The sequence below is a fragment of the Sylvia atricapilla genome, chromosome 18 (assembly GCF_009819655.1).
Source record: "Sylvia atricapilla isolate bSylAtr1 chromosome 18, bSylAtr1.pri, whole genome shotgun sequence".
Lineage (NCBI taxonomy): Eukaryota > Metazoa > Chordata > Aves > Passeriformes > Sylviidae > Sylvia > Sylvia atricapilla.
Genome location: NC_089157.1, coordinates 7,212,022 through 7,234,244, shown reverse-complemented (window position 1 = coordinate 7,234,244; position 22,223 = coordinate 7,212,022). Strand labels below are relative to the sequence as shown.

At 39.8% G+C, this 22,223-nt stretch overlaps 1 protein-coding gene across 1 annotated transcript in view; it reads right to left on the bottom strand.

Annotated features, from left to right (window-relative positions):
* Positions 1-488: 488 nt before the first annotated feature.
* STXBP4 (syntaxin binding protein 4) overlaps positions 489-22,223 on the bottom strand; it is a 61,568-nt gene continuing 39,833 nt past the window's right edge. The window contains 2 exon segments of the mRNA XM_066332150.1: positions 489-3,389; positions 15,866-15,923. Of these exon segments, the coding sequence (XP_066188247.1) occupies positions 3,278-3,389; positions 15,866-15,923 (170 nt within the window). The 3' untranslated portion in view covers positions 489-3,277.

The window sequence follows — 22,223 nt, the reverse complement described above, 5'->3', positions numbered from 1 at the left end:
ACTCCCTGCAGGCTGCTCCTCGGGGAGTGTTGGTAACACACCAGGACCAGGAGCACAGGACTGAACAAAGGCTCCTGAGCCAGCTTAAATTTTTGCTGCTGACTTAAAATAGAGCCACACAGAATTCACCCAGAGCAGCACTTGCAAAAAGGCCACTGAATTTTGGAGCTTAGTTTTGGAGTCCTGTGTGTCTTGAGCTGAGGGTTAAGAATCCCATCAGTTCCCAGAAAATGAAACATTTCACAAGCCAAGCCAGAGCAGCATTTCTCGAGCTCCTGGAGAGCCTTGCCCACAGTCAGTCCTGCACAGCCCAGCCTGTTCCACAACCACAAATATTTTTCTTAGTGAATTTTCCTTTCCTTACCTCAGTGACATCAGGCACCTCCTGAGTGTTAGAAAGAGACTTAAATAAATGAACCAACCCACTCCTAAAGCAGCCTGTTACAAGAGGCATTTCAACAGATGGAGAATGGTATATGGAAGATTCATTCCAATATAAAGGTGTAGTTTTATTAATTTAAAGGCTGTAACATGCACTTTAATATCTTTTCCACTTCATTTTTTAAAATTCAGGAATAAAAATGAAAATTTGCTGTTTACAGTGTTGCATATGTTGACAGCTCTTTACAAATTCTTTTCCAAGTTATGCTAGAACCATTTTCTCAATATACAGAGTTCAGCTTAAGCAAAATAATTTTCACAAAACTATTTCACAGAAAGGAAGAGACAAGGGGAGATCAAGAGAAATAACCTAGGAAACAAGTATGCCAGTGTACAAAAATAGATTGGAACATTTGGAGATTGTAGGTAAGAAAATGTATTCTCAACCCCAGAGAATGTGAGCTGGTGGGTTATCTGAGGAGGGAAACACTCACTGGAGCAGCTGAAGAGGTGCAGAGATTTATTTCTAACATCTTTAATTTCTAGGCAAGTTTATAAGAGAGAGAGGAAGAGGCTCTAGGTTTGCGCCACACTCAGGTCTGTGGGTGGTGGCAGTGAGAGGAGCAGGCAGATTGTCCCTGTGCACAGCAGGCTGCACGCCTGGGAAGGACAGCATGTGCAGAGCTGTCCCCCTGCAGCTGATCCAGCAGAAGGACATCTTTGAGCTGCTCTCCATGGAGCCCCTGCTCGTGCAGAGCCTGCCTGAGCCACAGTCTCCATCCCTAAATAGCTGCTCCTCTTCGGAGCACTCAGCTGGCTGACACACAGCCACAAGCAGAACGAATCGAGGCAGCAAAAGGCAAGTGGTAGCTCAAACCTCTCCTGAGCGGAACTGGGGAGCAGGAAGCTGTGTGCAGGCTGGGTATCACTGAAGTATGAACAGAAAGTGCTGTCAAAAAGCATCCAAATGACTACTAGGCTACAGCAAATACCACAAGGAATTCAGAACATCATGTATCTTCTGTAGGTCATGAGTCTGAGCCATTCTGAGAAAAGGGATTTAAATAAAAATGTTTCTGGAGTGTCCAAGCCTGAAACTGAAGCACTGCTCCATCCCTTTGGTCTGAGTTCTCCAGGAGCACAAAGGAGGCTGTGGGGCATGCAGGAGCCACTGGAGCAAATATGGCTAAACCATTCATGTGTTACTGCTAGGAGAAGTTTTCTTAGAAATATAAGTTACTGTGGGTCTGCTGAGCAAGCTTTTATTCCCTAATCCACACCACCTGTGTAGATTCACAGATAATTTGGGTCTAACCTAGTTAAAAGTACAAAACACATTTTTCCTATTTGCTTATTCAATATACCCTGACATCGACTTCCTGCAAAGCCTGTGAAGGTCTCTTTTGTGAGCTTCAGGAAGAACATTTGGTGATGTGCTCTCCAGCTCTCAGGCCAGGCACAGGAGATTACTGAGCTGCTATTCAGAGGCCTGACTTGGATTTCAAAAAAATGTGAATTATTTTGGTTCAAAAGGATCAACCGTTCCAGTGAGCCTGACCTGGCACAGCTCTGCAGTGCTGAGGACAGAGCGTGGTCGAGGCACCAGAACTGCCAGTGAGTCTGCTTTTGATCTTCATTCCTCAGAGGACAAGGCTTCTTAACTCCAATGCCACACCTGCTGAAGACAGACCTCAAAAAATGTGATTGCAGCCTGTGCCTTCCTCTCACTGCCACGATCACCTTCTCCCTCCTGGACTGAAGCAGAGATAGAGATTTCCTTTGGCGTATCCATCAGTGCTTCTGCAGGTTCAGGTCTGTCTCACTCATTAGTAACACCCACCATTATATACACAACACACACATAAAGAGCCTCCAAAAAAACGTAGCACAGAATCATACATTTGACAAAGCTGACATCAGACACTGTGAATAATGAGATTTAAAATATCCTGTGCTATTGAGGTACACAGCAACCTGTTCATTAACTTGCACTAGCACCCCCCATCATTTCCTTTATCCTCTTTAAAACATCACCCATGTGTACAAAATGATTTTGTTCTACTTAAAAGACCAGCTCTGAGGAGGTGACTGATTTCTGCTGATCCTGGAGGTGGTTTCACAGGTTTCATTGTACTTGAAACTTCACAGCTTCCACTGAAGTATTTGATGTGTGTCTGTATCGGTTTAGCAGAGTACAAAAGTAGAATAATTTTCATAGTGCCTCATATTGTTGTCAGAGTATGATGTCCTCTAGGAAAACCTTCTTTTTACTTGACAACTTGTCACATTTCATACATTTTTCTAAAGCTCAACAACCAATCTTAATAAGTGTTTGTTTAAACAGTCATCAGGGCTCCAATATTTGTAATAAATCACTAAATTTCTAGTAGCAAAACTTATTTGCAGATTTCTCCCATTGAAATTATAATTTTCAGTCAAGTCATCTACATTATTCTCACTAGCATTGGTTCAAAAACCCCACCTCATTTTGCATCTCTCAGTCAACCATCAACTGGAATCTACCACCAGTGGTTCTGTTTTAAATCTCATGTTGCTTAAAGCTGTGAAAATTTCAGCTGACCTGGAAAGTTCAGCTTCAGGTCAGGGCAATTATGGGTCTTTGGGGAAATCATGAAAAAACTGGACTGAGCCTTAAGGTGAGACTGATCTCTGGCACACCAAAATGGGGCAGATTAAGGACTCCTGTGGCACCTGCATCCTTTGTAACACACATCAACAAACCCATGTGAAAACCAGCAGAACTTCCTCCAGCTTGGTGGGGAGAAATGTCACCAGGTACTACTACATCACACTGGAAAATAGGTAGGTTAAAACCTGTTCATCTTCTTACTAAGGGACTAAAACCAGACAAACTATTCTCTGTCCACAGCTGTCCTCAGCTCTTGGGCCCGGGAAGGTCTCTGATCCCATCCTCCTCCTCCTCAGAGCAGAGCAAGCTCAGTGCGCTCGTGACGGGATGGATCCAGGACGTTGTCTGTGTCACGTGGCTGAAAACCAACAAGAAATGCTATCAGCAACCCAGAAGAGGCTTACCCATCCCAAAACAAGGAATTCCAGGCAGAGTCTGGAGTTGTAACAATCATTAGGACACCTTCAAACACAGACCTGTCTTCTTGCTAACTGCAAGGTTTTTAAAAACAAAATGTGGAGTCTTCAGACAGCCAGAACCTGGACTGGAGGTTCCATTTCCCAGTGCAATGAAGAGAATGCCTTTGTATGAGATTCCTGATACAGACTGGTGACATTTCTTGTTAATTACTGGAGCTGCAGACAATTAACACAGCAGGGTATTAACATGGCCATCTCACTGGTTACAGCCTGAGGGAAGCAGGGTGGTCAAGAGCAGGTTTAGCAAATGTGGAATCATTGTCATAGAAACACACTCAGCTCTTTAGAACGTGAACCCTGGAAGTCCAAGGCCAGGCTGGATGGGGCTTGGATCAGCCTGGGATAGTGGAGGTGTCCCAGCCCATGGCAGGGGGTTGGAATGAGGGGGAATTTAAGGTCATTTCCACCCAAACAACTGTATGATTACTATTTTAGCATCATTAAATAATTCCTCTTCTTGCAGAAAGAATAAATAATAAAAAAAAGGTTTTTTACATGTCCTCTAGCCCAAATTCTGGACATGCTCCCACAGCCTTTACACACGCAATAAAAGGGCATCAGTGCTGATTTTTAAGGTTTAACTGTACACTTGACACGCAGGCTAAGCTGCTTTATAGTTTCTGGAAAGCTTCTGTGTGAATGGAAAGAGCTCAAGCAGGGCTCAGTAGGGACAGACACATGGACAGGTTTGGAGTCTGTGGTGAGAACACTGCACACCTTGTGAGTGGTGTGTGCATGTGAGCCATACTGTGTGTGGGCAACACACTGCCTCTTCTCCCTTCTGGAATAATGTGTTCTTGGGAAAGGAAATAGCTTCTTTTCACCTGAAAAAAAATTCTTGCTAATAAATTCACAGCTTTTATAGTCAAGTCAGTGCAAAGATTAATTTTGTAATATAAGTTCACTACAAGAACAAGCTGAAAAATATTGTAGGTATAATAAATGCCACAAAGGATGAATGGCTCTTCTTCAGGGTCCTGTCCCTGAAGCCAGGTCTGTGACCACTTTCCAGCTGCAATGGTTTAATTAAATTTGAAGGAACTACTCTGGATTTACCTTTTCAAGTGAGAACAGGTTTTGTCTTTCTCTGTATGAGAACACTCTCTTGAATAACTGATCACAGAAACAGATATATTGAAGTAGGAATTCGAGTCAATGTTCCACCACACTGAGTGATGGGTTTGGGATCACTGTTCCCATCAACATGATCATACCATTCCCACCTGTCAGCTGAGTGCACTGAGCTCACAATCAGTTGGGTGTGATGAGGATGATACTGTTCACCAAGAGGTAAATATGATCCTAGTGTAAATCCCAGCAGGAGCTGCTCTGAACAGGTAACCTGTGAATTCAGGCACTACTTCAACTGAGGCAATGCCTGAGCAAGGACCACACAAGAAAGACAAAGTGCAATATAAAAGCCATACCCTTGGTTCTCATACATTATAAAAAAAACCCAAAACCCAAACGAACAAAAAATCAATTAAAAAAAAAATCAACCCCCAAAGCTCCAGTTATGTGTAAACCAATTCAGAAGTACTCTTTTGTTGAGAGCAGGACTGGATAGATTCTGTTCCTTCTTTTCTTACAAAAATGTGCATTACTGGGGTTATAGGATCAGTTTCACAGGAGTTAAAATAAAAGGATAAATGAAAAACATGTTCCTACAGAAAATATACTGCAGCAGACAATGGCCACTCTCAAGGACAGTAATTGTTTAATTCTAAGAAAGCAAATGTACTTTTTTTACTAGGAATAAAAGCAACTTGCCAAACATTTCCAATGTTTACCTTTAGAAAGTCAGGTGACAGCCAACATGAAGAACAGGAAGAATTGTTTTACAATGTTTTATGAGAGACTTGTGAATAAAGTATGTGTAACCAATAACGTTGTTCCCATTATTCCACAACACTGGGAAATGTATGCATTCATATTTATATTATGAATATATTTACATTTGTTAATATGCTCAGAAAAATATCTTTGAGGCATATCTCTGTTTTTTATAATGTCAGGAAATGCCTTTTTTCCCCAATTAAAATATTCAGTCAGTGAGGCTTAGGACTGGAGATGTGTTCCAGATTGAAGTCTCAGCATGTGATTTATTGGTATAACAACACAGAACTTCTTCCAATACCTGCAGAATTACAGGAGCTGAATGAACTGGATTCCATCCATTCCACCTCTGCCAATGCAAGATTTACTGCCTCCAGCACTATTTTAAGTGCTTATATTGCCTACTTTTATCAAACCATTTCTGAGCAATCCATTGCTGAATTTAAATAAGAACAAAATGATTTTAAATTTTGTTTCTTTTTCCCATCTGACTTCCTCATGTGGCCTGCTGTGTACCTGAAGCCTTGGCTCCATTTTCTCCTCAGCATGCAGTATCAACCCTGTGAAATGGGAGAAACTGCACAGGAGTAGAACAGTTACAGGGAAAGGCATCCACAGGCCTTTGATGTATCCAAGTAAAAAATTCTTTGTAAAGTGTTTCTTCTTCAGAAGATTTTTCTCCTACATACTCCAGGGCCAGGAGGCAAATGACAGCATGCCCAACTTTCTGCTACTGCTCTAAGAACTTCAGTTTGCTCTCACACAAATTAAATGCACAAAATTCTCAGTGCAAAACTGAGGCACTGAAATCTGGGTTACGATTATCTGTATTTGATGGCACAAGATGGTTTCATCACTGGTAAGAAGGAAAAGAACCAGTTTTCATCCATTTTCAGAACACACGAGGCCCAGTTTTGCTCTGTTGTCAAGCTGCTGCTGCAAACGCTTCTGATTTGAACCCATCTCCTTTCAACTTGCTCTAGACTTTATCCCACAGGTGATTCTCTTAAGAGTTTTGGTTTAAACCCTTTGCCAAAATCCTTCCTAGGAAAAGAGCTCTTATAAATAACCATTAAGTCCAGATACCATGTCTCACATTGTAGACAGACACACACAATACGTGCAGATTATTTAGGTAGAGAATAAATGTATAAACCCTGCTGCTATTTATTTTTAGCTCTCCAAAAGTGCTGTGACTAAAGAGCTTTGACATAATCAGTCTGAAGAGATAATCCCAGATTTACTGGTTTGGAGAACATTCTTGTATTAGAAATGCATCCTCTCTGATTTGTGTGTTAGGGCCAGCAATAAAAAGTGAGAGGGAGTCCAAATCTACCTCTAGGTTTTGCTTAATTGGTGCAACTGGTTTGAGTATTAAAGGAATATTTGGAAAGCCAGCATTACCAAGTCTAAATTCACAACATTTTCCATTCGCAAATGTTCCTGTTCAAAAGTCTAATTTAACATTTTCAGAGCAATTAGCAACATTTAAAGAATTTTAGGTTTTCAAACAAATCACTGCTATCGGAGGGCAGCCAAAATTATTGCTAGAAAACAGAAACATTTCATCTGGAAATATGTCAGTAGATTAGTCTGTCTTTTTAACATTAGCAAACTGCAGGACAAATTTCGGAGCTTGGGAAAACAAAACATGAGAACAGAGGGATGTTTTGGCAAAGAAATAGTAGCAGATTATTTCAAATGCCATTATAATTACTCTCCTTATGGCTCTTCCTTCTTCACATGGAAAATTATTTCTCATAAAATTACAACCTCAGACAATCTTTTAAGAAAAGAATAACTCAAAAATTCAGAGAAAGGCTAATGGTAAAAATATCTGCACATTTTTTTTTAAATTTTAAGAATTATCAAGACATCTTTTTCACCTTAAATTGTGCTCTCCAGCCAGGGCCAAACTCTGGAGCCTAAGAGAGAATTGCAAAATCTTGCAGACACCACAAGTGCTGTGGGTCTCCTTGCAGGATGTTGAACTACAAACCTGACATGCAGCATTCTTCAAAGTTGGTTTTCCCCCTGCTTTTGACATGGGATGACATTCACAACACCTGGCTCAATGTTCCAACTGCACCAGGGTTCCTGAGCTTTAAAAGGAGCCACCTTGTGCAAGACCCATCTGTTTTGTGATCAGTTCAGGAGAGGAGATGCCACCTTAAGCAATTATTCAGTCAAACTCTCCTAATGAATAGGGACCCTTACTCATTAGAGGCTGAAAAGGATTTAGCTGTATCTGAACTTAAAAAGCCAAATTCTGGCCTCAGATGAACCTTATTCTTCTCTACCAAACTGAGGAGTATGGAGATTAAACTCTGCTCGTGTAAAACAACATAAACACCAAGTTTTCCTCCTTAATAAGCACACCCTATAAACTAAATCCACGTAATCCATAGTAGTAATTTTGCTAAACTTTTAATCTGCCTTTGCTTTTTGATTTCCCAGTCTTCACTAGCCTTTTAACATGCAATAGTGCTCAGCTGAAGAATACTGATTCTCGATGAAGCTGTTCCTTCTCTCTGCACAAAACCTTTGCAAAAGCCTGAGCCAGGGGCACTGCACACCCTGAGAGCTTCACCCTTTGGTGCTTTCACTGCTGCTATTGCAATAATCATTTTAACATGCAGCAACTAGCACTGCTAGATGTAGATGCAATGGGTTTGATGGGGACGTGCTCTGCACTACTCAGAAATAGATTCCACATTGTGCTTTGGTAGTTTTTAGACTTGCATGCATGTCCCCGTGGGAAGGGTTGGAGTTGCTGTGAAAGGAGTGTGTGCCATCTGCCAGAAGACTGGGAACACCAACTCCTCATCCCCTCCTTACCCGCTGGCAGGCACTGCTGGCTTAGAGGCTAATGAGGGCAATAACTAAAGGAAAATAAAGCACAATGCCCTTGAATGAAGATCCTGAAACTTCATGCTTCATACAGAGGCTCTGCCATCCTCCCTGCCTGCTCTAGCACATACCCTGTGTCACTGTCTGTGTGGACCCCACACGGCTTCACAAGATTTGCTGGAATTACTGCCTTTGGCTCTTGTTTCCAGGGCTTTCTGTTCTTGTTCCCCCTGTGCTTGGGACAGCCCTTTGCTTTGCAAGGATCCTTTTTCCCTTTCAAACCCACTGTCCCAAATTTCACACCTCAGAGGAGGTTCTCAGCTCTCATTCTCATGCTTCTCTACAGCAACTCTCTTAAGCCATGATCAGAATTCCTTGGGCATGTTTGAAAATGTTGTATAATTAGAAAATGTACAATCAAACACAGATCCTGCACGAAAGTGGAGCCATCCCAGCTTGCAGCAGCATCTTGAGGACCTTCACATCCTGGCAGGGAGAGAGAAATCGCCCTTCCCTATTACAGCAGGTCACAATGGAGCATCTACAGGAGTTACAGGGAGTTCTGCTCCTGAAGGCAGTCCATGGGGTCATGGCAACAGCTGGCCTTTAGTTACAGCCAGACTCCCTCACATGGCTGTGGAGGTTAGATAAATACACCAAGATTTGGGAGGCAGGATGGTCAAAATGCTCTAAGTGGGTTAATTCTAATAATGTTGCCCTCAAATCTCTACCAGCTTCTAAATCACTCTGTAATTGTACGTGGAGCTGCTGGTCCTGCACCTCACACACTTTGGGAATGCACTCTTGAACTACTCCTCAGCTTTCCAAAGCCAATGCTTTTAACACTTTGCTGTTGTCCCTTATGTATTTAAAGTTGGTATTCACTTTTTGTTTCTTCAGCTCTTGGAGCCAGCACACATCTGCAGAGCCAGCCAAGGTGTCTGTCGTGGCTGGAATCCCCTTTGGAAAGGCCAGTGGTTAGAAAGCAGATACTAAATGCTGTCAAGCACTGGAAAACTCTTTCTATTTTGAAGAGCTAATGCTGGGAAGATCTGCAAGGAATAACTTATTCTGAGCTGTAACTAAAGCCTTTTAATTTAGCGGGTAAGCAATTAGAGCAAAATAAAACAACTGAGTGACATTGATGCAAGTATAATCTATCAATCCATCAATCTTGACAGCATCTAAGGATGACAGTTTCCAGACATGATTCCTAAAGGCAGCTTGGGAAGGGTTTTTGCACTGCATTTATCAACATCGGATTATTTGAACTGAAACATTCATTTTTTCTTTTTCCTTTTCGTTAGAATTCATTTAAGCCTGTACCTTCTTGCAAGACATTTCAAAAGGAACATACAACCCCTAATAGTACCCCAGAAGATGCTGGGCAGGTCCTTGAAAATGTCAGTGACCTTAATTTTACTGGCTGTAATAAGATCAAGAGCACATGTCACCTCATGGAGCTGTGTCCTGAGGCAACATAAATATTTCTTGTATTTCCCTCAGGGACTGCAGATTTTGCTTGACTATTAATTAAAGATTGAGGGATATAAAGTGAAACCCCAGAAGACAGTCTTGCTATTTATTCCTTGATTAAACCGATTAAACCCTTGTCTACTCAGAAAAAATCTATAAGGCATTTTAGAGGGCAGTAATCACTAGGAAGAAGATTTATCCAGCCAAATAGCATGTGCTGCATCATTAAATATTGTCAACAATAAACAAATGGCCCAAACTAAAATAAAATCAGTAACAACAGCAAGATGTGAGCCACGGCTGAATCAGAACTAAGGTTTGAATGACAGCCCAGGCACTTCTCAGCTTGAAAGCACTACCTGAAATCTGTCTCCCCCAGTGTCAGCCAAGTGCTGTTCCTCTGGAAGTGCTGGTTTAATGTGTGCAGTTACTCACAGTCCTGTCTCTAAGTGAGCTGAGTAAAAATTCCGGTGCTGTGGATTTGCAAATGCATCAGAGAATGTTCAAGGCTTTTGTTTAAACTCCTCGTGCACTAAACTGACGTGAACCTGGAGCAGTGACTTTGCTCCGGATGAAGCACATCCCGAAAAACCTTGCTGTGTGCTTTGATCTGCTTCTGATGGCCCACCCAAAACCCAGGGAGCAAAATAATTTGCTTTCTTGTGTTTTCACACAGAAGAAATTTTAACAGATGCCTTCTGTGACAGGCCAGAAGCTGGACAGAGTGTGCAGTATTTGTGGAAGCTGAAAAAATGTTTCTCCATTTTGGTTCTTGATATTAAAAAACAAACAACCTCTCAGGAAAAAAAAGATTGCCCAACCAAAAGCAGCTTAAGGTCTTAACATTCTTGTATTACAAGCTCATGTTATCATAAAATCCAATGCCAAGTTTCCTAGTTCTACATCTGAGATTATTTTCCTTATAGTCATGCAAAATGATTTCAGTGAGAATCAGAGAAACTGAATTTCAAAAATTCAAGAGAAACATGTTGGGATTACCCAGATTCACATGGCTGCATCAGAAGGTGTGTGAACTGATGCTGAGCTGATGGATGGAGGCAGCTTTGGATCCCTGTACATTAAACAGCAGTAATAGCAGACAGCACTTCATTACTGCTCAGCCAGTACTGTTTAAATATTTGCTACTTCTTGTGACTATGTAACTATTCTTTATTTTCATTCAGGAGAATTTGAAGATGACAGGTAAACGGAAATATTTTCAAAAACAACCTTTTGTTTTTGTGTGTGTGTGTGAAATGTAATATAGGAAAGGTCCAAATTTTAAGAGATGCAAAGTAACTGCAGCTTTCTTTGAACTCAGTGGAACCGGCACTGCATGCCTCAAATTACCCATCCCTACCCACAAAACATCAGAGTTAAGATGGGGACACCTACAATGATGATTTGATAACTGCTAATTTTGGTGCAAGTAACTTGCCTACTGCTTGCCAAGGAGCTGGGAGCAGAGCTGGAACTGGAATCAGTCCAGGGGAATTTCAATTCCATGCTGAAATCAGTATGGCAGATCATGGGTTTTCTTAGTTTGCTGCTCTGAACTGACTGAAAATTAAGTGGAACATACAGAAGTTTACTTCTACAGAAGGTCTGTCATGATTTGAACTTAATTGATTTCTCCTAGCAAGGGCCATAACCTCTACTAGAGATAACCTGCAGATAACAGATAACCAGGATATTGTAATACACCAGAGTATTCTGGAATGAGCTGAACACACTTGAGTGTGTTGGGGTTTGCATCCTTCATTTATAAAGCAGCAGAAATGTGCAGAGAACATTTAGAAAAGGAGCAAATCTATATTTTCAAGTTACCGTGCAGTAAGTAAAATCAACTGTGATTTATTTTCTTTTATGATGACACCTTTAACTCTAGTGTTGTAAAACATCAGTGTTTACACTACAGAAGTTCTCCATCCATCACACATGCTCTGCTATTCTTAGCTCAGCTACAATGATAAACAGTTTCTATGAATGCCCAGTTTTCAGTTAAGTGAGTGGTGTCTCTTTCCCAAGCAAGACCAAAAAAAGTAGAATTTTATAGTATGATGTGTCTGCTTTCCAAGCAGAAACATGACTTGTTAGGCATGATTTAAAAATCCACTAGAACACATCATGTGTGGTTGTTATTAGTCTGTATTTTATAAGTATTGACTTTAAGCTTATACTTAACCTGGAGCAAATTCTCCACCTTCCAATGGAGGAACCTGAAGTACACAATACCTCCATGAGAAACTCCTGATTTTTAGATAAATTGCTGAAAGATAACCCTAAATGAAGCATTACTGTTTCCCCTTTGTTGTAAGACAGAAATCACAAGCCCTAATACATCTAAGGACAAAGATGCCAAAAGTTTTAAAATACTTGAGAACTTCTATTTGTCTTTTGTGAAAATTTAAGATAAGCATTTTTGAGGAATATAGCTGTTAATGTACAATATTTGGGAATCTAGTCTTGTTAAAATGCTAGAAAAACAGTGTTTACAGGGGCAAAATTCACAGCTGGTCCTTACAAACCACATACATATGCAAGTAGTGGGTGGGAGTAGGAGGGAGCATAGCAAGGGCCTACCTAATTTTAGGTGCCAGCCTCATGATACTGAGCTGCCTTATGTTAAAGGTGAACACAGTGGGAGGATGGAAGAGATTAACTAGAATGGGTTTTCTGGGGAAAAATTAGTGTGTCCCAGCTATTCCCTATTTACAAAACTTATCCCATCCTAATGCCTCCCAGCTGATTGTAAGTGCACTCACATTTGTAGATGTGTAGATGATATTTTATGAGAGCTCATTAGCCCCTTTTTGTGTTTCTGGGACTTACAGATGAAGTTTGGGACAGAAATTTCTATTAGAAAACCTGTCACTTAAAAATGCCTTTCTCAATCATCTCATAAGTAAAATTACTTAATGAACCTTTTTACCTTATTACATGGGGTCCCTTCAGTACACTGATCCTCCAAGTTCAAGACAGAGACTAGAAAAATGGGGGAGGATCTACAGGAGGGTCATCAAGATGATGTGGGGGTTGGAGAACTTGGCACAGGAAGCAAGGTTGAAGGAATTGGGTTTGCTCAGCCCACTCATGAAAGATGTTGGGCACAGACCAGAAGCAATGAGCACAAGTTGCTTCAGGGGAAATTCTGTCTAGATTAACAAAATAGTCTTCCCTGTGAGAACAACTAAACTTGGAATGGGATACCCAGCCAGCATAAAAAGGATTGAAATTCCAAATGTAAAATGGTGGTGGGAACAGGCACCAGTGCTTTGTTTCTCTTGATGGGGCATGAATCTGGTGCCAGGTGTGAATGGTGGTCCTGCTACATAAAAATACAACAGTGCTTGTCCTCTGTTATTTTAAAATACACCAAGTTATCTTTAAACATATCTGGGTGCAGATTCCACCTTTACTGCCTGGCAGGAGGGAAGTTACATTTGCAATGAAGCTGATCCCTATCGACTGTTGTAATTTTTGTCCTCTTGATTACTGTTAATTTATTTCATTTTAGTAAGACACTTGACCTTGCTTTTTTCCTAGTGCACACTGAGCTGTAACTCAGAGAGGCTTCCATTCCAGTTTGCTATTCCATGGTAAAGCTGTAAAAATTAGCTTAATGCCCAGCCCAGGCTCAGGTCACTTTTAGCAATCTGAAGGGTGGTTTCTCACACTTGCAGCACTGACCAGTCTGACAATCTAGTTCAGTGAAAATAATTTACTGAGGCTGAAATGATTTGCTGGATAAAAGTGGTGATTTCAAAAGCTGTCTTAAGGTCAGCATTCATGGACAAGATGCTGCTTTCCCTGGTAGGTACAGGGAGCTGCTCAGCCCCATGTAAATGTTTTATTCATGTCACTTATTCACATAAGTGGGTTTCACTTTAGTGTGTAACACAAGCCAGCTGGTTTGCTTCTTTTAAACTCTGATTTCTCATGCACCTCATATTGCTACACCCCTTCAGAGATATTTATGGAAATTTCACAGCAAGCTGTCTCAAGCTTATGTGCTATTAAGATTCCTTTCTGGGGTGTTTACTGCATTAGATTTATAATGTATAGATTTATGGACTCAGCTACTTGATAGCCCATAAAGCATGTTGGAACTGAAGGCAACTGCTAATTAAAAAAATATTTGATTGTATATTTGGATACAGGGAAGTGGGCTAGTGCTGAAATACCCTTAAGCCCCTCATGGCTTTGGCTGGGCTAAAAACGAATGAAAGGATTCTAAAGTAGAATAAAAGGATTGACATTCACAGCCAAAGGGAACAAGAAGGTTACAGCATTAGTACCAGGGCTGTGAAGTATCAACTATTCTGATAATCCCCATTTAAACAATTAAGATTAAATCCTACTGGAAAGGATCAGCTGATAAAATGGCCCCTCAAGCTAAGTTCCTTCTAGAAAAAGGGTATTTTCCATGTTGGTTTTCACCCTGAAATCTCCACCATTTGGTGTTAGAAACAAGGGACTGTGCACGTTGTGCTCCTTGCTCCAAACAGTTAACTTTAACAGCTGACTTCATATACATTACACAGTGTAGTAAGAGGTATGGATTGCCAAGCATGCAAACAGCCTGCCTTACACTCTGCAAAGGCATTTGGAAACTGTGATGAAAGCAAAACAAGGAAATAGTTAAAAATAATATTAATTACCGTGATGTGTTATTGAAATGCTCAATTAATTCCATTCTAATGAGCTGCATTAAGAACTCTAACACCACTTTAGTGTGGTGACTCCACACAGAAATTTTTAGCCAGTGGTCATAAAGGGTGATTTCACACCCTTCTCTGCCATTAAATGGAAAAATTTTCCTTGCCTTCCTTCCTCACAAAGACTGACAGGCAGAGCTTTTTAAGACAGATTACAGAAGGTAACAGCAATGGAAAACCTGAGCACTGTAACCAGGAGCAAATGAAAATAGTTACTAAGAGTGAGATCTGCAAAAATTCCCAAAAAAGCGTTTTCATGTGAACTCCTGAGTTCCAAATCTCTGGTTTCAGCAAGTGGGGATAAGAAACAAAACATCTGGTGCTTTCTGCAGATTAGGTTTGCACACCTAGAGTAGCTGAGATTCTACTGTTGCTAATAAGCATGTGGTTGTCACATTTGCCATGGTTCAGCATCCAAGTGCAGAGCTCAGAAAGTGTCTGCACATATCCAGCAGATCCAGCTTTCTGCTGAGTCACTGAAATACATATCTGCATGAGAAACACAGGAACAAAACCAAAAAACCCCCAGAGGAGATGCTTCAAGAATGTGTCATTTCTTCTGTTCTGATTCTAAATTTGACTTGCTATTATTGATAATACAATCTTCAAGCTCAGTTTCCTGTCACCCAGGTACAAACCCAGAGTATTACCAAGAAAAGAGTCCAGCATCCACCTTAACTTCCCAACTGTCCTATTATGGCTCCCTGCATGAACAGAGAGCCCAAGGGAACAGTGCTCTTTTTTAATAGCTGCTCTTGTATTTATTTCCATTGCTATGAAATTGGCTTTTAATTCACTTTCATTTCCTAAGCTATTTTTCTACTTTTTTTTTTTTTTGTATAAATCTCATGTAGTAACCTATATCTGTCTGCAAATAAAAGGCACCCTTTGATTAGAGCTGGAATGCAGGATCATATGCAATGTGTTTGGAAACCTCTGCAGAAAAAACCATGTCTGCTTTAATACATCTCGCTCGAGGCAGCACAGGGTGAGGCAAGGACAACTGAGCAGTGTGCTTGAAAAAAAAAAGAAAAAAACCCTCTGCTTTTCTTGGCCAGTTAATGCATCAACTTCAGTGTTATTTATATGACTTTTGGAAGAGTTTGGGATAAAAGTAATTTATCTGCTGCCCTTCCTCTCTTTTAGGAGACAGCAGAAATCCACCTGCAACACTCTGTGTTTCTGGCACCTATAAGAATTAAACACAGTGGAAATTTCAGCAGCTAAAATAACTTACTATTAAATAGATCATAATATATATGGAATGGAGGTGAATTATATTTTTCCCCATTTCCTTCAATCTTTAGAGGGAAACCCTCCCCTGTTATATAAATTAATCTTCACTATACTCTACAAAAATCAGTGCATACAGTGCAATGTGCAATAAATTTTTCCATTAATTCTAGTACTGAAAATGTGTTTAGTTTGATGTGCCTCTATTTCAACTGTGACCCGTTTCCCCCAGAACTACTCACTTGATGAAATATTTGATTCCATCAGCTGTATAAGCTTCTTCCCATCCATAAGGCAGACCTAAGAGGAGATAAAGAAATAAGAAGTCTCTCAAAACTCAAGTGACACAGAGAACACAGTTTTGAGATAGTGCAAGTTATAATGCTGTCATTTCAACCAATGTCATTAAACAATCATAAATCAATTCCTGCTTTTCTAACAGATAATAATATAAACAATACAATTTAACAAATACTTGCTGTGCCTCAAAGCTACTAGCTTTGATGATTTGATGATACATTTATTAACAGATGATATTTTTTGATAAGTATCATTTGATGACACTTCTGTTACTAGAATGATGACTAATACTTTTTGTAGGGTACTGTTCTATATTCCTTTAAAAATTAATTCTGTCCTAGCAAATTTTTACCTTTGTAATAACTGTTCTAAATAACTATTATAACTGTTATTAATAACTGTAATATTTGTTCAAAATTAACGTGTTGTAGAGTTTGAAAAGTGCTGGAGAAAGAAGCATCAGTCACTGTGTAAAAAAGCTCCTGCTTTTGTGATACTGTAATGTAAAGTACATAATGACAAGAGCAAGGTCCTGAAAAACTGTGGGGTTTTTGAGATTAGAAATACGTATTAAATTTAAACATGCAAGAAAAACTGTTCTTTGTTTTGCCTGAAACTCATCTCGAAATGTTAGTGTCTTAGGAGTTAAACTATTTTTGTTCATGTCCCAGTGTATCTCAAAGACCAGCTCATTAGAACCATCTGTGAGCCTGCTTTTGGTTTAAAACTTTTATTTGGAAAATGTGCTGGACTGCACGCACCATCTGAGCTTTGAAAGCTGCCTCCTCCCAAGGACTGCTCTAAGTGCACATGTTTATTTTTTTAATATTTTTTTTTAAGGCTGATTTTCTTCTGTTGTCACACCTTGGTCTCGAGTGTGATTCTTCTTAAAAGTCTGGAGAGGGATAACTTCAGTTCTCCAGTATAAACAGAATTAATTACAGCCACTGAATCAGGACTGGGCACACTGGAGCTGGTAAGGTATATATATATATAAGTATATATGCATATATTATATATAAGTATAATTCCCCTGGGAAGGAATTATACCTGTAGACATCAAGAGAGGAGCAAAAAGTAACCAAAACTCCAGAACTCAGGGAGGGAACTTGAGAACTGGGTGCACTAGAACAGCATCGTGATCAGTAGTACAGCTTGAAAAAGAAAAATCCCATTGGACTGATTTTTTTTTTTCTATCACTTTTACCCCCATTAGTCACTTATCTCAGGCTTCTTCCCATTTTCAGCTTAGATCAGATCTATACAATCTGCTCCTCAAAACATGCCACCCACCACCCTTCAAAGAGAATAATCCACAGCTACTTCCCTTTAAACACAAGGAAGCTGCTGCGTAGCAGTTCTCAGGCTCTGACTCCATTATGAAGGGAGGAAGAAAAGGATGTTTTAAGCTATAAATATGCTAGACATGCTCACTGGTTCTTCCTTCCTCTCCCATGAAAGATGGGCCCTTTATTCAGCATGGGTATTTTCTGATAATTTAAATGGCAATGGGATTCATTCCTCAATTGCTTCCATCTGTCCTGGCCTTTCCTTTTTCCTGCATGAAACATGCCTGTCCAAATAAATGACAATGGATTTGTTCAATTATGAGTAAAGGCCCAGCATCTCCTCTGTACTCACATGGATCCCCTACATCACCTGTTTAATTTATCAGTGATAATTACACTTTTTCCCACTGGTGATTTGATTAAAATTATGGCTTTTTTCCTCTTCTAAATGGAGAAGTGCACATAGGTAGCAATAAATGATGCTCTGTATCTTCCCTTACCCACTGAAGACTTCGCTTTTCAAAACCTCTGAACACATTTGGCACCTAGAAATGAAACTCTGGAAATATCTCCTGTGCTTTATTTGCCTTTTTGACTTTGTATGCATTAGATTGTGTATCCTATCCATTCTTTATATGCTTCCACATTCCACCTACATTGGTAGGTTTTTTAATGCTTTTATTTTTCACATTTTTACTAGTTTTTCAGTGCTGTTCCCTTTCTTTCCTTCCCTTTCAGATTTTACTTCTATTTCTTGTATTTCCCCTGGTAGCTAGGAAGCTCTCATGTTTTGCATCGAATTTCCCCAGACATCATCTCCACTTCCTCCAAGCTCACTGTCTCCATGAATCATTCATAAGCTGATCTACTTCCTCCTGCTTTATTTTTTCACACCCTCCAGGGTCAAATTTGTTGTCTGTCCCAGGGTCAAATTTGTTGTCTGTACCAGGACTTGTTTTGAAAGGCTGCTAAGCTCTCACCTGGAGCAGATGGGAGGTAAAGAAACTGAAAAAGTCGGAAAAAGAGTCTGAAACATACAGGATTTAGCCTACATAAACTCCAGCAATATCAGCTTTCCTGCATATTTATAATTTCTTGTGTGAACTGCTACAGTCTCTTTGATGAATCTTCATAAATAATATATTTGGCTGCAGCTGTCTGCATAGATCATCCTAAGAAATTACAGATTTACAGTATTTAAAAACTGTAAAAACTAGTTCATTTCAGCAGAAAATAAAGGGCTGCTTGCAATTCAAATACTTGTGACTATTTACCTTCTGCAAGGTAAAGAAAAGATAAAACTGCAAAAGCAATTGTGCATGCAAAAGGAAGAGCAGCCTCCTGAGAGAGAGCACTTCAGTCAAAAATACACAATAACCTAACCAGCATTTTGTTCTGAGTATATGTATTTAATTAGGGTTTAATGCCAAAGAAATGTCTGTAACTGTGAAAAACACAACCAAGGAATCAGTTGCTGTTGTTTGTGCCCCAGCACTGCTGCAGCCGGGCAGGGTCCCTGGGGACTGCTCCTCCTTCCCTGAGCTGCCTGCTGGGATAACCACTGCTTGGAGTCACACAGAGCTGAGAGCAAACGAAGCCCTGGGCAAACAGAACCTTCCTGATCCCTGAGAAGTGTGGAGCTCATCGATCTTCATCACCTCCTTGGCTTAACAGGACAAAAAACTGCACCAGCACTGACACTGTGGGTCCCAGAAGAAAAAAAAAAAAAAAAAAAAAAGAGATGAGCATCAGCCTGATATAAACCTGTAGGAAGTGACAGACATGGAAGACTTTGCCTGCAGCTCCCAAGAGAGAATGTGTGTGCTCTCCCTCAATAACACTGCACATGGCATGATCCCTGTGTCTCTAAAGGAAAAAGGGGGAAATACAGGTGTGACAGGAAAAGCCTCATTTTCCCAGGCTGTTATCAAACCTAGAAACTGCAGTGATGTAACTGGGTGATTTTTTTCCCCCTAAATAATCTAGTTAAAAATTATTAAAGAAAAAGATAAATGGAGATCAGCAGATGAAAGTAGTAAAGCAGATACGACAGCAGAATATTGAGTTGATTCAAAACTGCAGTCCTGACATCAAAATAACTGCAGTCCAAACCCACTCTATTTTGCTTATTTTTTGACAAAATTAATCAAAGGAAATGAGATATTTAGAGCCTACAGTAAGGAAAAAATGCACTGTGCACTAGGATTCTATCCAGATTTGGCCTACTTAGATGCTCCAAGACCAGTATGTCCTTAAGTGCTTTCTTCTGGCCTTGGGGCCAGAGTTTAAAACCCTCCTTCCACTACAAGCAGGCACCAAACATCTCTGATGAGCTTGTAAGGAGTGCTTAGGGACATATGCTGCTCAGAGGTACTAACCTCCCCCTAAGTGCTCTTCTGTGAAACACAAACTAATTTCCAGCATTGTTCACACCTTTGTTATCCACCATTACAAGGGTATCTGGCTGCAATTCCCTTCTTGTTATGGGTTAACAGTCAGTATCTGGAATTAATATAAAGTTTAAGGGGTGTAATATCTATCTGGAATGCTAAAGCTACACTGGACACATACTCTGTTCCACAATGAACCATTCTTTGATTAGCAACAGAAATAAGGATGTCTTTGTTACATATCCTTTTATGACTTTTTCAGTTGTGCATATTTTTTATTCACTAGAGTATGGGCCAGCTCATACCCCTTATTTATCTCCTGATAATTTATTTGTATTTAGTATCAGTCTAAAAAATTATGTTTTTTTTTTTTTTTTTCAGAAAAAGGAATTACCTGCTAAAAGGGTTTCTTATACAGAAGATTTGATAAAGGGCATGAAAACCAGTTTTCTCTGTCACTTGATAAATGTGGTTTTGAACTCGGATCTCTTTTCAATAGCCATCAATTTCAGCTCTTATCAACATTTAAACCTTCCTCCAGTGGCTTCAGTAATAAAGGAAAAGGTGTTAATTTAGATCCCCAAGGCCTTTGGCTCTTCTCTTCTGAGCTATTTAAGCAGTGCAAAGAGGATGGAAAGCTGAAGGTCTGATCTGCTGGTTCTAAGTTGCCTGGTTTTGGATTTCTGAGTGCTACTGGAATGTGGGAATATCCCAGGGATGAGCTATCCTGGTGTGAGACCAGCAGGGGAACTCCTCTGTGACTTATGTAATTTGACACAGCTGAAGCAAAAATCTATGGAGAAATACCCACCCTTGTTTGCCCAGTGTTCAGCGGGGTGCAGGCACTAAATGGACTTTTATTTTTCGAGGCCACCAATAATATGAGCTGTATTTTGCTGCTTTCTTGTGAATTAAATTATAAACAGGTTTCAGGAAAACAGCTTTCAGAAGTGAATATGCACTTCTGGCATTTGCCTGTGTGTCACTTTAGATCATTTCAAGTGCTCTTCCCAAAACCAAATATACTTCCTTTCATAAATAATACTCTGCTGAGGGGACATTCCATTCCTTTTTTTCCCATATCAAATTCCATTTTAAAGAAATCATTTCTTTTGTTGTTGGTCACTTAATAAAACAAAGATGGACTCAGCAGTCTTCTAGTGGAGACATCTGGGAAATAGCAGCAACTGAAACTTCTGATTTGGACTATGGTTGGCAGACTGGCTTGTGTCCCTTCAGTCTGTTCCTAGAAAACAGGCTTCAGGAACAGTATTTGACTTACTTTGGACATTTAGGGCACGGTGAAAGATGAGCTTGTGTTTTTCCACTGCCTATTAATCATAACATATTGACCCATCTATGTTGGCAAACTCATTAATCTTGGATTAAAACAATTACAGCTTACAAGTTAGAAGGAGTTATTAAATAGTTTGTGTTTCATGCTGAAGGATTACATGAACAACTTTTAGATCCTTTTGGTAATTCTGAAATTACAAATTGTTATAAATGTCTTTTTTCTATTTTAATACTTGCCTGTGAAAAGCTTAGTACAGTTAATTAGAAACAGTTTGAATACAAGAGCAATTGCAATTTACGAACAATGACCAATCAAGTGACTAAAATTTAAGGAAATAAGAATGACCTCAAACAGCTCATGTGGTCAGACATTAGTACAGACATTCTCCTCTCCTACCTAACAAGGAAGGAAATCCAAAGTTAGAACAAACTGCTGAGTGTGAGGTTCTTCAGAAATGAGTGAGAGCTACAGTCACCTGAGCAATGAGGCTCCTGTTACGTGTCTTTAAGGATAAAGAATTACCTTTAAAACTGTACCTTTTCAGAAGCTGAGTATTGGAAATACAACAGAAAAAAAAAACCCTAAGTAGATATTTTTCAGATAAAGACTAATTATCTACTTTCACAAAACTCTTAGTGCTGCACGTTCCAAGCAATTTGAACTGTTAACAAGATGAGAAGCAAAGAGAGGAACTGATGCTCATTTTAATTTGTGCAGGAGGTTAGTAGTAGTCAAAACAATATAAAGTAATCACCTCTTGGAAAACGTAATTCTTTAGCAACTTAGATCAAAAAAATCAAGCTTATTTCAATATGCTTTTAATCAACTGGCTTCCAAAGTCTTTCCACATCACACATTTGATAGTCAGATGCTCAAAAATGGATTTTGAGGAGGCCAAGATACCATGAAGCTACTTGTCCCTCAGTATTATCACATTCCAGTCATGGGTGCAATACATTTGTTTAGGCATTAGCTCAGGAGAGCATAAACCCTCAAAAGTGAGGGATAATGAAAGCTGGGAGGGGTTTCAGACCAGCTTCTTCTGACCAAACACTGGAATTTGCATGATCTGTTGCCTCTTATTATTTGCTTTTAAAAATGCATTTAACATACTGAGTATCTGACACTGATTTTTGCATTTTTCACCTACACTGCTTCTTTCTAAAATGCTACTGGCTGTCCAGTGAAAATACGAAAGGATGCAGTGATGAACCACTCCAAATTATTTGGCTTTCTGTGGTCTGTTGATAAGGTGGAAGTGATACAGAAAAATCAGAAAACTGCAGAATGCAGAAATCCACCTCTTTCACAGGAAAGGCTGCAA